Below are 14,933 nucleotides of genomic sequence, written 5' to 3'. Positions count from 1 at the left end.
CACATGGACACCTAAAAACCTGAGAAGCCCTGAGACAAATGAAAACCTGAGAAAACCTGAAACACCTGAGAAAACCTGAGACAACTGAAAACCTGAGACACCTGAGAAATCCAGAAACACCTGAAAACCTGAGTAAAATTTCCACAGCCCACAAAAATACAATATCTGTTTTATAGCATCCACATGTAGCCCACAGATAAGAAGGTATCACCATGTATTTTCATTAAATGCACAACATTCAGAAGAACATTCAGCACTGAAGATTTGTGTTTATATCCTATTTCCCAGCATACATAGGTGGTCTTCACATCAAATAACATCAGTATCAACCGCTGATCTGACCAAATAAACACACACCATATTATCAGCTTACAAATCCATATAAAAACACTGTTTAGGGCTATCAGCTCCAAATCTGCTTGTGCACAAAATATTTCCATATTCAAAAGTCAATGAGGCACCAGGCTGCCATATCTACAAAAGCGAAACTGAAGATGAAAACACAGGAAATGTCTGAACTCTTTCCCTCTTGCTCAGTAACGTTTTTTTTTTTTCAGGTCTCATTCCATACAGAATGAAGCTGCCAAGAAATATAGATGGATGGAAAGAGACAGGGGGATGGGGGTGCAGGAGATGAAAGAAAGACTGCTGGCCTCAGCTTTTAATATCACTAACACACAAAAGCACACACACACACACACACACACACACACACACACACACACACCCTTCATCCATTCCTCTACAAGCTCCCTCTTTCACCACACCTCCTCCCTTCTTCCTTCCTTTCTCAGTCCATCTGCAAGGGGCTTTCCAAAAACACACGTGGCAGCCATGACAGGAAAGAACCCTTCAAAACCACCTCCAACAAGCCTACAGCTGAGTGCATCTCTCCCTCCTCCAACACTATATCTTCTCATGCTAAAGCCCAAAGCACCTCCCATGCCATTACTCCCACCACCACACACACATAGCCTTCTTACCCCCACTGGAAACAAGCTCCCTTTCACCTTTTCACCCACAAGATCGTGTTTCAAAGCTCAACTTTAATACTATTTATAGTCTCAATTCAGCAGACCTTACACAGAAAACAAAGCAATCCAGCGGTTGCTCCGTGATGCAAACCTGTAATAGGGTTCCATGGATGTGATTCTGCTGGACTCCCGGACCGGGCAGATCTTCTAATAGTGTCCTGATGGTGGAGGGAACATCAGTGACTAGAACAAATGGAACTAGAGCTCTGGCTGCCATCTCTCGAGTGCGGTATACAGCGGATCGAGAACACCTAGAACACAGAAGGACCAGAACGTTAGTCAGAATTTTTAGAATGTCATTACCAGCACCTTTAATCATATCCTGAAAGCAAAGACTCCAACATAATCCAATCTTTAAAATAAAATTCTCAAAAACGATACTCCAAATACTGAAATTCCTTTTAATAAAATGTTTTCATATTCATTACTATTAAAATCAAGCCAAGTTGGTTGGTGGGTAAAACTAACAAATAATTGTTAATAACTTAGGGACATTTTGGTTTGAAAGCCAACCTTTATTATGAAATACAGATAAGATATGAGCAAATCATATATTTTAACCTTATTAAACATTATTTACATTTTCAATATATGTCTATTGTTCAGAGGGCTGTTCCAAATGTGGGGGCGGGCTATAGTTCAAGGATCCCTGCTTTAAAAGGATCAAAAACATGACTGTGCTGTTGGAATTGCTGGTGGAAACTAATCAAACATCAACAAGTGTCTGAAGATCTTTCTGATGGTGGTAACTCAGTTATGGGGTGGTATCTTAGTGGTAAAGGCTCTGGGTTACTGATAAGAAGGTCGGGGGTACAAGCCACATTATCGCAAATTTGCCACTCTTAGGTCCTTGAGCAAGACCCTTAACCCTATGTGCTCCAGAGGCACTGTAACATTGCTGACCCCAGTTTCCTAATGTCGCTAGAATATGTGAAGGAAGAATTTTGCTGTGATGTAATGTACATGATAAATAAAGGTTTTTCTTCTTCTTTTATGGCGGAAAACATAATTTGCTACAAAATGCTGTCACTTCAAGATTACATCTGTAACCAGTAGCCAGCCAGTAGCCAACAAGTGCATTAACATAAACCTGTCACTAATCCTCTTGCAGCCAGAGCTATACTGTGTCATGTGACAAAAACAGTTTAGAGCTGCTCAAAAGACATCAGACTCTCTTGCGATCAGAACCTTTCCAGATCTTAATAATCCACACTATTGTAAGCATATTGTTTACATGGTTGTTTAAACTGACCAGCTTGTAGCCACTGGTAACAAAAAGTTCTTTCCAAGGACGTTGTCAATGATTCTGGGTTCTACATGTGCAAAACTTAAAAAGGTACTTCTGATTCTGTGGTTGGTGATGGATGCTTGGTATTTCACCTCATAGCATATACCAGAGGTTTCAATACTTGGTTCTGAGGAACCCCTGCTGTTAAATGAAGAATTGAAAATCTGCTCACCATTCGAAATGAAGGATTCGTCAGTACTGTTGTATAAATGGAAACATAACTGAAATAGCACAAAAACCTTTGTATTTCATAAATATAGTATGAGCATTGTTTACTTTTACTACTAAAACTAAACTTTCCAGAAATCTCTGACTGCTACGGTTTATATAAACATGAATAAATGTAAGTACATTCCTGATGCTTGAGGAGTCAATGTGTGAATATTAAAGCTAAACTTTAGGAGGGGCAAAAAAATAAATAAACAAACGTGAAGATATCCAGACTGCAGGGGCTTTCCAGAGTTTAAATCGACCCTATCAAAGCAGTATGAGAGGAGGTGACCTTGTGCCTACTGCCCTCATGCCTCCACCTCCCTGACACCAATCTGTTCTGCCTGTTCATATTTCCTCAGCTGAAATTTTACTCCGAAACCCTCGATCAGGAGGCACTAGAAATTCTGTCAGACACTGGTGTTATTTCAGGACAATCTCTTCACCCTGGACTATTATTATATTAGATATTTTCCTTGCTGAGGGCAGATGAGAAGGAGAAACAGTACAGTATAAACCACAGGCTCCTCACCATGGTCCTTGAGTATACACTGTACAAATTTTTTATAGCTCTTCCTGAACAAATTAATTAACTTACAAGTGTTTTTGGAGCAGGGAAAAACACCAAGATCTTCAGAACCAGGGTTGAAAAGCTTTGGTACATGCTATGAGATAGAAAACACAAATGCACAAAATAATTTCCCACCACAAACTCTGTCCCTTCCTAAGACAAGAGTCCCCTTTTACAGGTTCTAGCAACAGTGGAAACATTTAACACAAGTTTTATTGAGCTATTTAAAAATAATTTAAATTTTGTTAAAATGACTACAAACAAATCGAATTAGACAATAATCATGAAAACAAGATGTAAACAATGTTTATGGAAAGATTCCGAGAAGGAAACAAGCTTCAACTGCAACTGAATGAAATGTCTTTTAAGCAGCTATACACTATTTTTTCTTTCGCATGGCAAAATTCTGTCCTTGACAATACATTTGTACAGTGTGTAACCTGAAGAATGTGACCCTGGGCAGTAAAATAAACAGAATCTCAATACCTCTATAGTAAAAATGTATAAACTGTGCCTTAGATAACTCAGGCTGATTGTATTTCTAAAATTTTGTCAGATTACATAATGTTTTGACTCAATAAGCCAAAACAAGCATGGAGCAGATCTTACAGTTTTTCCCAATTCCCAGAAAGACTTCAGGAGTATATTGGCATATTACAGTCAGACACATTCTTTGTGTGGGCTACACTTCCTTAGTAAAATCCGTTTTCAATGATAAGGAGATCTCTTATTGCTGAAACAGATATTATCCACTATTACAGCCAGGTGTGAAGAGCAAAAAGGAATCTTTTTCAGAAAAGAAGCTCTCATGCTTTTCCAGGAACTCAGTCAGAACTTGTTTTTTTTGGGGAAAACTATTGAAGTTGCCATACTCAATGTCTCCAATTGGTTAAACGCAACCTTCACTGACTGACCAACCACCTTATATGCCATTTTCAAAAACCTGGGTTTATCTAACAAACACTTGAATCAACACAAGGGATGGCAAACTAAAAAGGTTGTAACACTGTATTCTGTATTTTCAGGTGTGTAGCTTGCACAGAACAGTCAAAGTATAGTGTGTGTGCTTCAAAGTGTGAATGTGTACATCATTTTACTGTGGCCGTATCACTTGCCAGGCAGCAAACACATACCAGCATAGCCCAGTAAGCAGCACACACTCCACAGGATTCACAGCATGTGTCCAATAGCAAAACTCGTCCTGCATGCCAGACGGTCACGAGCAACTCTCAGCATGTTCCTAATAACCATTTCTTCGGTGCTATTAGAAATTTGGTTATGCTAAATAAAGCCTAAACATAAAAAATCTAAAAAGGATAACAGTAACAACGCAAATCTATGCATGATGCTTCTTCCAGCACAAAGAAGTCGTGCAGAACTAGTTGTTTTGTGCTAATATTTGAGCAAGAAATAATTTGTCAAGGGTCAAGGTCACTTTGCACTGACCTTGACCCTGTCTGGATGGAGTCCAAAACCTAGTCATCTCATCTTAGAATTAGATTAGAATGACAATTAAACTGCTGATGTTGCAGTAGATTGTCTGCAAGGATACCATGAAAATCACCATGAAATTGCTGGGAATGGTACCACATGGACATTTATACTGAAGTCTCAATCATTAACCACTCAATAACATTATTTGCATATAAAGGATGCGATCTTAAAACTTTAAATTCCAAAATGACCCTGATGCCATTACTCAATTCCATTTTTACATACTTGACTCTAGAATATACAGTTGTAGAAAAATTATTAATAATAAACGATTTTATTTAAGAAAGATGGGAAGTTTTTCCTTGCCCCCTGTGCAAAACCCTGAAAGAAAATGAAGCATTTTGCAGTCCTGGGAGAGATGAAACAACTAATGTGAAGTTGGTAAAGTATGCCGAGATGAGGTATGGAAAGAAGATTAAAAAAGTATGGAAAAAACATACCTGAGCAGCAGAGAACCATGATGCAATTAATTTCAGAGGCATGTGTGTGAGCATAATATGTGAGGAAACAACTTTTACAGCATTTAAAATACCAGGATTCTTATGATAACTAATGTCACAAAGAAGTAATGTCACAAAGAAGACGCCAAGAAAGCACTACACTTCTGGGACTTTTAAAATGTTGGCACAACCACAGCAATTTTATACACACTGTATGAAGATTATTATATACTATGGAGTCCATGTGGCATTGAGAAAAAGACAGGAGGCGGAGCTGGTGGTGGCAGAGTTGAAGATGCTGCGATTTTCTTTGGGAGTGAGGAGGATGAAATCAGAATTATAATAAACAATTAGAAATTAGTTTATTAGAGGAACCTTGCAGATAGGACGCTTTGGAGAGGTGTGATTAAAAAGGTTTAGTTAAGGCGTATATCGGTAAAAGAACGCTGAGGATGGAGCCACCAAGCAGGAGGAAATGAACAAGGAAAAATGAAAGGTAAAAGAAAGAGATTGCCTGAAATTGTCAGGCATTAACCAAGAACCAAGGCACAAGCCTGAATTGCTTAACAACCAACATAACAATCATGCTGCATGCTGGCCACCACCTAGATGTGCATGCTCAAAATGTGTGTTGGCAGTTGAAAAAGATACCAAGTGTGAAAGCACCCTTAGACTGCTATCAGCCCCCAAACAGCTTGGTAGAGCACACATTGGCAGAGTTCATCTTTACGATCATAGACACAAAGCAGACACAGAACCTCACAAAGTAAAGGCTCAGTAGTCCAGTGGTGGACGAAATCCACAAATCATGTACTTGAGATAAGTTGAGATACAGTTGGTAAAACATTACTCAAGTAAATGTGCTCCTTTATTTATTCACTTGAGTAAAAGTACAAAAGTATTTGCCTTTAAATGTACTTTAATATTCAAACTACTATGATTTATTATAACTATAATGTTCCTATTATCATTTTTGTCAAGAGACTCCTTATTTAATTAACTCAGTTTATAGGTAAAAACTCTACTCTTCGCACAACAATCTATTAACAGAATGATTTAAATGAACCAAACACTGATTAAAATCTATAACAATTATCATGAGCCCAAAACCTTATTTTCAACTATTAAAAAAGAAATTGCACAAATAAAGCCATGGGTGTTCTGGCAAGTTCGAGTCATTAGATTCTTTCAACAAATGTTCTGCATGCGGTTGAACTGATTCTGAACTGTATGTTGGTGATAAGTAGATACCACCAAGTGTCATAATCAAAAAAAGTTCAAAACAGTGGGCACCCCGACCCTGATTGGTGGCTTGCTGCATGTTTAACCAGTTTAACCTGCAAGTTTTTTCCCACTTTACCCACAGCTAAGTTTGGAGTAATATATTACTGAACAATTTGACTGCCATTGCAGTTGAACTGGTCAATATTTCTTTTGAAACTGTCGGAGGCAATACGGTACAAGCTATATTCAGGCCTGAATGGAGAAAAAAGGAAAGGGTGATTGGGCTTGAAGCTGCTATGGTGTTGAGTGGTACAACCACTATTTAAAACATGGTCTCTCCATCCATAAAACACTTTATATATAAAAAAATAAAATAAAAATTAAAAAACAAACAAACAACAAAAAAAAAACAGTGCCTCTGTCGATAAATTACAGTGGGGAAAAGCAAAATGGAAAATGTGAGGAATGGGAAATGAGCTAAAGTGGTAACATATTTAAAGAAAAAAAATTAATGGATGGGTAAACAGATAGAAAGGAGAGGGGAAAAAAGCCTAGAAAGTCACTGTAGCCTCTCGGTCTCTAAAACATTATTGTTAATGCTGAGACTAAAAAGGGGGCAGCCCTGGCGCTAGCAAAGAGTGCAACCATTTTCTCTGTAAAAATAAATAAATAAATAAATAAAACCACATAATGGAGGGCCGAATTCTGAGGAAAACAAAATGAAAGAAAACAAATATACAAATAACTGAAACTGAAAGGGTGTCTAAAGCTGCTAATGGAGCCGGTTTCTGAATTAGAGAGATGTGAAACTGCAACAGGCTTCCAGACATGTGGCCCCTCACCTGCTGAGCTCAAATTCCTCTATATCCAGACCCCAATGTACACACACACCCACCCACACAAAACGCATGTTTCATTTAGGCATCAGAGTTTCGCAACAGTTGCTCTTAACAAGTACAAATCGTGTCACATGACGCACACAAACGCCTGTTGCGGCTGAACAGACAATCACACAGACACACACAGACAAACCCTTGACCTGTTATAAACCGACTTTTTTACTTGCTAGTGTGTATAGGAAGGCAACAAGTCGAACACACACATACACACATTCACTAATGACTCGCAGTCTCAAGCTCCCTTTTCAGGCCTCATATGCTTCCCATCAGCACTAATTTGTCTCATTAAAACTCTTTGGAGAGGAAATGACAGTTTGGAAGGGTGTAATTTTAGAAACACAGCCGGCCGAGGCGAGGCATCTCCAGGGGACTCGCGCTATGTCTCGAGCGGGCATTACGACTCAAGCTGCCATCTGGCTCTTGTTTGGCCCGGCGGTCCGGTTTCCCAAACTTATATGACTTTGCAACAGGCTACCCCTAAACCCTGTACCACATAGTGCCTAAACACTACATGGAACCTGCATAGTTCTAGAGAGTACCTATGAAGATTGTTAGAACACAGCCAGGTGGTTTTTAACACACTGAACAATGAATTTCAAATATCTGACATATTCAAACACATTTAATCATCTATCACTGTATAGTTTAACAATGATGAACTGTAATAATTGGAGTTCCCTTTAGAGTCTGGATCCTCTGGTTTCTTCCTCATCTCAGTGAGTTTTTCCTTGCCACAGACGCCACTGGCTCGCTCAATGTCCAAGGATAAAATGCTCAACAAATAACAATGAATTCAATTAAATTGAAACCTCTCTTGTCTATTCTCATGAATTTTGGAATTCGTGTCACAGCATGGAAATGGTTTGTTTCCTTACTGGAAAGTCGGTTATATCAGGTGATGTGGAGTGAAGTCACATTTAGGGCTCTCTAATGGTGTCCCACAAGGCCCAGTACCTGGTCCTATTTTGCTTTCCCTCTCCGTTTGATCCCTTGGTGAGAATACATCTTTATGAGTTTTCATACAAAGGCTAGTTGGATGACACTCATCCTTACCCTCCCCCTTCAGACAATCATGTTTCTGCATGGCAGACATTCATTTCCATCCACTGAAATTTCATCCCAGCAAAACTGAACTGCTGCTCATCCTAGGTGATTTATCTCTATATCAGTATCTTGTGATCTCCCTGAATAACCATCTGATCTCACCATTTGGTCACTGAATGCAACCTAGGGGTAACCATGGGCAATCAATTGCCGTTTCCTCTCACATGTCGAATTTTACTACTCTCCTTTACAACATCTATAAGGATTCCCTCTAATGGAGTAATTTCTATCCACCAGAACAATTAAATGCTTTAGTAGTTTGTCCTTTCAAGACTGGACAACTGCATCTTGCATCTAAAAGATCTGCCTCGGTGAACCATTTGACCCCTGCCAGTAATCCAGTATGCAGTTGCAAAAACTTCTAAATATCACCCACACCACCACACTGATGCACTCCCTCAAATAGCTTCCTGTAGCTGCCCACATTAGATCTAAAACACTGATGCTTTTCTACAAAGCCGAAGTCAAGCACCCCTTTACCTCACAGTATTTAGCACACCGTACAACACGTCTTCAAAACATCTTGTACTGCTCAACCATCTCTCAGGGTACAAGGAAGTCATGCATTAAGACACATTGTTGTTGTGGCACCTAAGTTGTGGAATAGGCATCCACTAGATATCTAGACAGCTTAGTCCATACTAATACTCCCTTAGGTACTTAAATTAGCATTTGAATAATGAAAAGATAAAGATGCCCAAGTGCTTGTCTTATTCAATAAGAGAATTTTAAAGCTGATAGTATTCATAGTCCATGATTTAGTACCAGGATATATTTATTGACTGAAACGTAAAGCACGCATGAAAGATGCTCAGGAAAATATGGGTCATCAACATGGCAAATATGTAAAATGCAAATGAAGACAGGTATAAAGCTAAATACAGACACAGTATAAAAAATAAATAAATACAATTCAGAGGGGGGGCATTGAGTCTTCCTTCTCTATGCTGGTGAATGCACCTCCTGTGCCAATCCTAAAAGGTGCTTTTACCTCATTCTCGATTGCCAACCAGGCAGGACACTGCACTAGCTACCCCCCAGGCTTCTCTAGGCCTCTTCACATATGTCCTGGGGCTGGTCCCATAGGGCTGCCTTTAGGAGGAACTGGGCCTAATTTGCAGGACCAATCACTACAACAGCTATAATGCAAAATACAATTGATTGTATAAGAGCCTGCAACTGTACTATGGTGCTTCATCAGATGCTTCGAGGAAAGTGGCGAAAAGTGCTGTTGAATGTTGCTGTTAAATCTCACAAAGACTTTCAACTGAGTTTAGATCTGGTGAATGTGAAGACTTTATAGTAATTAATTAGACATACTAATTAAACAATCCATTGAGCCATCCTGTCCTGTGGATGGGGAGAGTCAACCTAGAAGAGATAGTTATCCCACTGGGATAAAAATGTGTCAACATAGGCTAAAGGTGACAAGTCTGAATCCTTTTATACTGACTTGCAGTGACTCCTCTGGATAAAGTGGGGTTAGGGTCAGAACATTTACAATTACGGCATTTCGCAGATGACCTTGTGCCCTTAAAAACCAGTCCTTAGATCTGACAACAAAATACACATACTTTTTCAGAATTTCTGCCATTTTCCAGGGCAGTACATGATTAGTTTTTGGCTGATTTCTTCATCAGGACCTTGAATACTTCCATGTGTCAGTTTTCATCAGAATAACCGCAAAATCTTGCTATAATCACTGAACAGAAAATAATTTCACAGAATGGCATCTTAAAAAGTTATTAAAGAGTTTTGGATCAAATAATTAGTGATGAGTGAATAAGAATCTCTCATTTGTTGATATGGTAAAGGAAATGGTCTTTGGTTGGTCATCTGCTCAATCAGTCAAATTGCCTCGTTCTGTAAAATCAGTTGGTTCTTGGTTATGTTTTTTTTTGCCGAAAAAGTCCAGACTCTAGGGAAAACGACGAGTCTGCCTTATGTCTAAGCAAATGGGTGCTTTTAAATTCCACAGATTATCAGACCTGCACAAGGAGCCTCCCTGTCAGTCGCAACCAGTTTGTTATCCTATCCTAATCAAGCAACAGAACCCAAAACATTAGATTTGATCTTTCAAGCCATCGCTTCTTTCCTATTCTTTCCATAACTCCCCAGCATGGAACTCAAAGCTTGTTTGAAGCTGCAAGGAGGACACAGGGGGTCAACATAGCACCAAGTTTCCAGACACGTACACACACGCCTGGGGAGTGCAAAGCGCAGACAGTCAGGGCCTGGCTATATTTAACATCTCCTACATGTGGGCTTCATTTGGGTGGATGTGCTCGCATACCTTTCACTGACAAGAAGCAGCCAGCCAGGCCGCCATCTCAAAGTCCTTAAACCTTAAAGGCACAGTTAAATCACATATCGCTGATGTAACCGAGAACAAACGACCTGACCATTAAGTAGATTAACGATGTGCTAGCAGGCAATATTAACATTGTTGTCGATGTTATTATTGTTGTGGATAGTACTGGGCTACAATCGCTCATTGTATTAAACTTATATGGTTGAACTCCGTGCTTCTACGAACATTGATCTGTGCAGGATTGCTTTCCAATCCATTGTGAAAAAGTAATAAAAAATTTGCAGCATGGGGAATCTCAGGCATTAATTCACCTGGCAAATAGGTTTTTCCTCAGTAAATTGATGAGAGTAATTATTTGATTCCATCATACTTCAAATACTTTATTACAGTTTTTTTTTCAGTTGCTTTGCTTTTGTCAGATCAGAAATGAAATTCTCAAAACTATTTTTTCAAACGCCATATCGTGTCTTCAATTCATAAAAGCACATCATAAAAGCAATTTCCTGTTGCATTGAACAAACTGTGAAAGCTTTGACATTTATTTAATTGCTTGTGTACAATCGTCTGCGTTTCCCTACTCTATCAAATGTGTAACTAAACAAATAGTTTATTTTTTAATTAGTTTCACCTGCATAATCTTAACCCCAAAACATCTCGACATCATTGAATTATTCATTAAATGCAAAATGGTTAAAAACAGTAAAAAATCTTTGTCTTGAATTGATGAATTGTGCCGATGTGTCTTGAATGTCACAAATGAAGGCAAGTGAACTGCATCAGATCAACCATTGATCATCTAATTCTCTAAAATAGGTCATAGGTGAATTTCATTAACCTTCAATTGGCGACAGAGCAAAACACAGAATTGCAATATGTGAAAATGGATGAACAACCAGGAAACAAAAAGTAAAGTAAAAGTGTGAATCCTGTCCGGTCTCTTGCAATCAATATCCCACATACAGTAATGTGTACATTTGTGCTGTTGAAATTCATAGATGCTGTACAGGAGAATTTTTCCTCAATGTTTGTAATTCAAATCATGGTACCATCGAAAAAATACTGAAACCCCAAACTGTCATATTGACAACATGACTGAACATTGTGACAAAGTTGTTAGTAAACTATTCACAAAAGGACTAGTTATTCTGATGACAATGAGCTGTTCATTGACGCAAATACTTGTGGCGCTGTTTGTCGAATTAGTTTTAAGAATGCACCTACTGGTTTGCGAATATTAAGAATGATTCAAGAAATGCTCCAAAACTTGTATATAGCGTTCGAATCCCCCCCCCCATGTATTCCATTGGCCTCTATTAGCATGGACTTCTCTGCCCCTCTCTGCGCCGTGTTATCTGCATTCCAGCCAAAGGCCTTGGCCTCATGCTCTCGTCCTCCCCTCACTGCTTCTTTCCAGGCACACGCAATTACACTAAGACATATAAGGGCACTGACATTTGCACACAGAAAACACACAAAGGCACACATGACTGAACATTTAAAAAACAAACGACCCTCAAAAGTTCAAACATACAACTAAGTAAATGCACATCACATGTGCACACATTTTCTTCAAAGTATACGAGTCCCATGTTAGTCGGAGATCTTCTAGAAAAGGAAACGACTGCTGGCTCATCTTCTCTGAGTGCAACTTGATTGAGCATCTGAAAAACAGCAGTAAAAAAAAAAAAAACACCCTCCCACACACAAAGAGCATTCAAAAGTAATAAAGTTGTCATGCCGATGCTATGAAGTACAAATGTATTGAGAAACAGGCTTTTTGGACAACCAAAGCTTCGTGATGCATCCAAATAAACACTCGATTCGTCTCGGTCTCACACAAAAACAGGAATGTTTACAAGCTATGTCCATCATAGTACATTGTTGCAACACAGCATTATACAATCAAAAGGGTCAATCCCATGATTCTAAAATAGCATGTACATAGCATGGATCTGTTGAGGTTTTGATTTGAGAAGAAAAAAAAACAACAAGCTTACTTCCTCCCATTCTTTTCTTCAGAGAAGAAAGTAGACAGCAAAGTACAGGCTATTTACTGACTTGCAATAAAGATGCACACCTGTAAATATGTAGGTGAGGAGACCAATCAGTGTGCTCCATTTCAGTGTCTGGCAACGCGGATAAAAGGGAGAGACACAATTTGTAAAATTGGGCTTTGAAAGACCAAAAACAGCAAAAAAAAAAAAACAATTGAACTCTGTCGACCGCTGATGAGAGTAAGGCATCTCACAAGGTGGGAGATGCGTACATCCTGGCAGCATCCAAGCTTATGCACGCTGCACGAAACTTCAAATATTTGTACGCATTGCTATCGTCATCATAAGATCCAAAGCCGGACCATCGTAACTCGGGAACCGTCAGCATACAAAAAATGGCCACCAAATTTAAAACACAACTCTTTATGATTGATCTGATCGCTTTACCTAATTGTATTGTGAAAAAATAATGTGTCGCATCTGTTATTTATGCATCTCAATAAGAAAAATAAATGTAGCAGGAATTTCTTTTTTTATCATGAGTGTTACTGTTTGTCACACATTGAATAAAGTGCAACACTTGTCACATGATGTAGATTGATCGACTGTTAGACAGCTTTCACACTTCGAACACCCCTTCAGCAAGTAAAGCCGAATGCATAACTGCACTTTTGGATGTATAACTGTTTTAGGTACAATTTTTCACTGATCAGCTAAATCAGCTTAATATTGTAAAAGTCCCCTATTGTGCCAAATAATGAGCCAAAAAGGCATGGACTTCACAAGACGTCTGAAGGTAGTCCAAGATTTTAGCAGTAGATCTTTTAAGCCTTCGAGACATCCGGTAGGTTGTGAGGTGTGAGCTCCATAGATTTTACTTGTTTGTCCAGAACATCCCACAGATCAGACTGAGATCTGGGGAATTGCTGTTATAATACACTGCTATTAGGAAACACTGTTGACATGAAAAGCGTACTTGATTTGTAACAATAGGAACAGTGGCCAGAGCACCCCACTGACTCTGCCTGCTTGTCCTCTTCTTATTGCGCAACCTGGTGCAATATCCCCCCCCCCAGATAAGTGACGCACACGCACTCGGCTGACCACATGGGGTAAAATGTAATGTGACTCATCAGACCAGGCCAGCATCTTCCATTACTTCATGACCAAGCTGTAATGCTCACGTGCCCATTGTAAGCACTTTTAGCAGTGGACAGGGGTCAGCAGGGGCACTCTGACCGGTCTGCAGCTATAAAGTTTCATACACAGCAGGCAGTGATGCACTTTGGCACCTTTCTACCATAATCATCATAATGTCCCCCTGGGTGGCCATGACTTAGTCACAGGTTCACCATTTGTCCTTCCTCGGACCACTTTTGGTAGGTACGGAAAATATGACAGGTCCTACTGCAACAAGTTAATCAATATTACACTATTCACCTTGCAGTTATTTTATCATATATGGTTGTTGAGTGTATACTGCATAAAATAGTGAATCCTCAAATCAAATTTCGAATCGAGCCCCGCCTCGAACAGAGTTCGAGAATATGAATGCTCTTTATGTCGACGCGTGAGTTTAGCGATATTTTGTTCACGATACTGAATCGATTCCCAAATACGCAATATCAATATAAAACAAAATTCTTACAAGATTAGTGGCAGATAGAGAGCAGGCTTGTCTCTGAAAGTAAACAGTGACAGGAAGTACTAGCACAAGGGCACACCACTAACGTTGGCGTTAATATCCACCGTGTTTGTTTTTTTAGGCTGGAATATGATAAAATGGCATTAAAAAGCTTTGGAACAACATTTGCTGTTGGTGGTTGCACTTATAACCAGGCAAAACTTAATTTTGTGGCTTACAGAACAGCGCTATATACACAAACCTAAAATTCAAGTGCACTTGCAGGAAATGTTTGTCTTTCCTTACCTGTCTGCATTCTCTACCTTAATAGAAGAAATAATAGTCTTTCTTACTGTTATTTCAAGTAAAACACTAGTTAGCACTCAGATCATGCCTCTACTACTAGCCTAATATCAATGCTAGTACTAATAATATAATACAAGATCGCCAGATTCTTAGCAAAACACAGCCCTAATATGAACTATGCTAGAATTCTTTTTTTATTACTAAATCCAAATGATTGCATTCACTTTCATCTCACATAAAGAATAAAAATGGTATTTAAATCCACCTATTCTTTCATTGCTAACGGTTTTCCTCCTATCCCTCCACTATACCTTTCCACACAGCAGCTCTGGAACATTTCCAAACCTAGAGTGTTCGGCTCCCTGAAAATCCAAACATTACTATTCTACCAGGAGGTACGCAGCATTCCCAGAGATTCTACCGCGATGTGTTTA

General features: G+C 39.1%; 1 protein-coding gene across 1 annotated transcript in view; it reads right to left on the bottom strand.

Moving 5' to 3' along the window:
- thada (THADA armadillo repeat containing) overlaps window positions 1-14,933 on the bottom strand; it is a 97,651-nt gene that overhangs the window by 33,472 nt on the left and 49,246 nt on the right. The window contains 1 exon segment of the mRNA XM_046871807.1: window positions 1,126-1,285. Within this exon segment, the coding sequence (XP_046727763.1) occupies window positions 1,126-1,285 (160 nt within the window).

The sequence above is a fragment of the Silurus meridionalis genome, chromosome 2, assembly GCF_014805685.1.
Source record: "Silurus meridionalis isolate SWU-2019-XX chromosome 2, ASM1480568v1, whole genome shotgun sequence".
In the NCBI taxonomy this organism is placed as follows: Eukaryota; Metazoa; Chordata; class Actinopteri; order Siluriformes; family Siluridae; genus Silurus; species Silurus meridionalis.
Note: the sequence above shows the minus strand (reverse complement) of the source record. Positions and strands in the feature narration are given on the sequence as shown.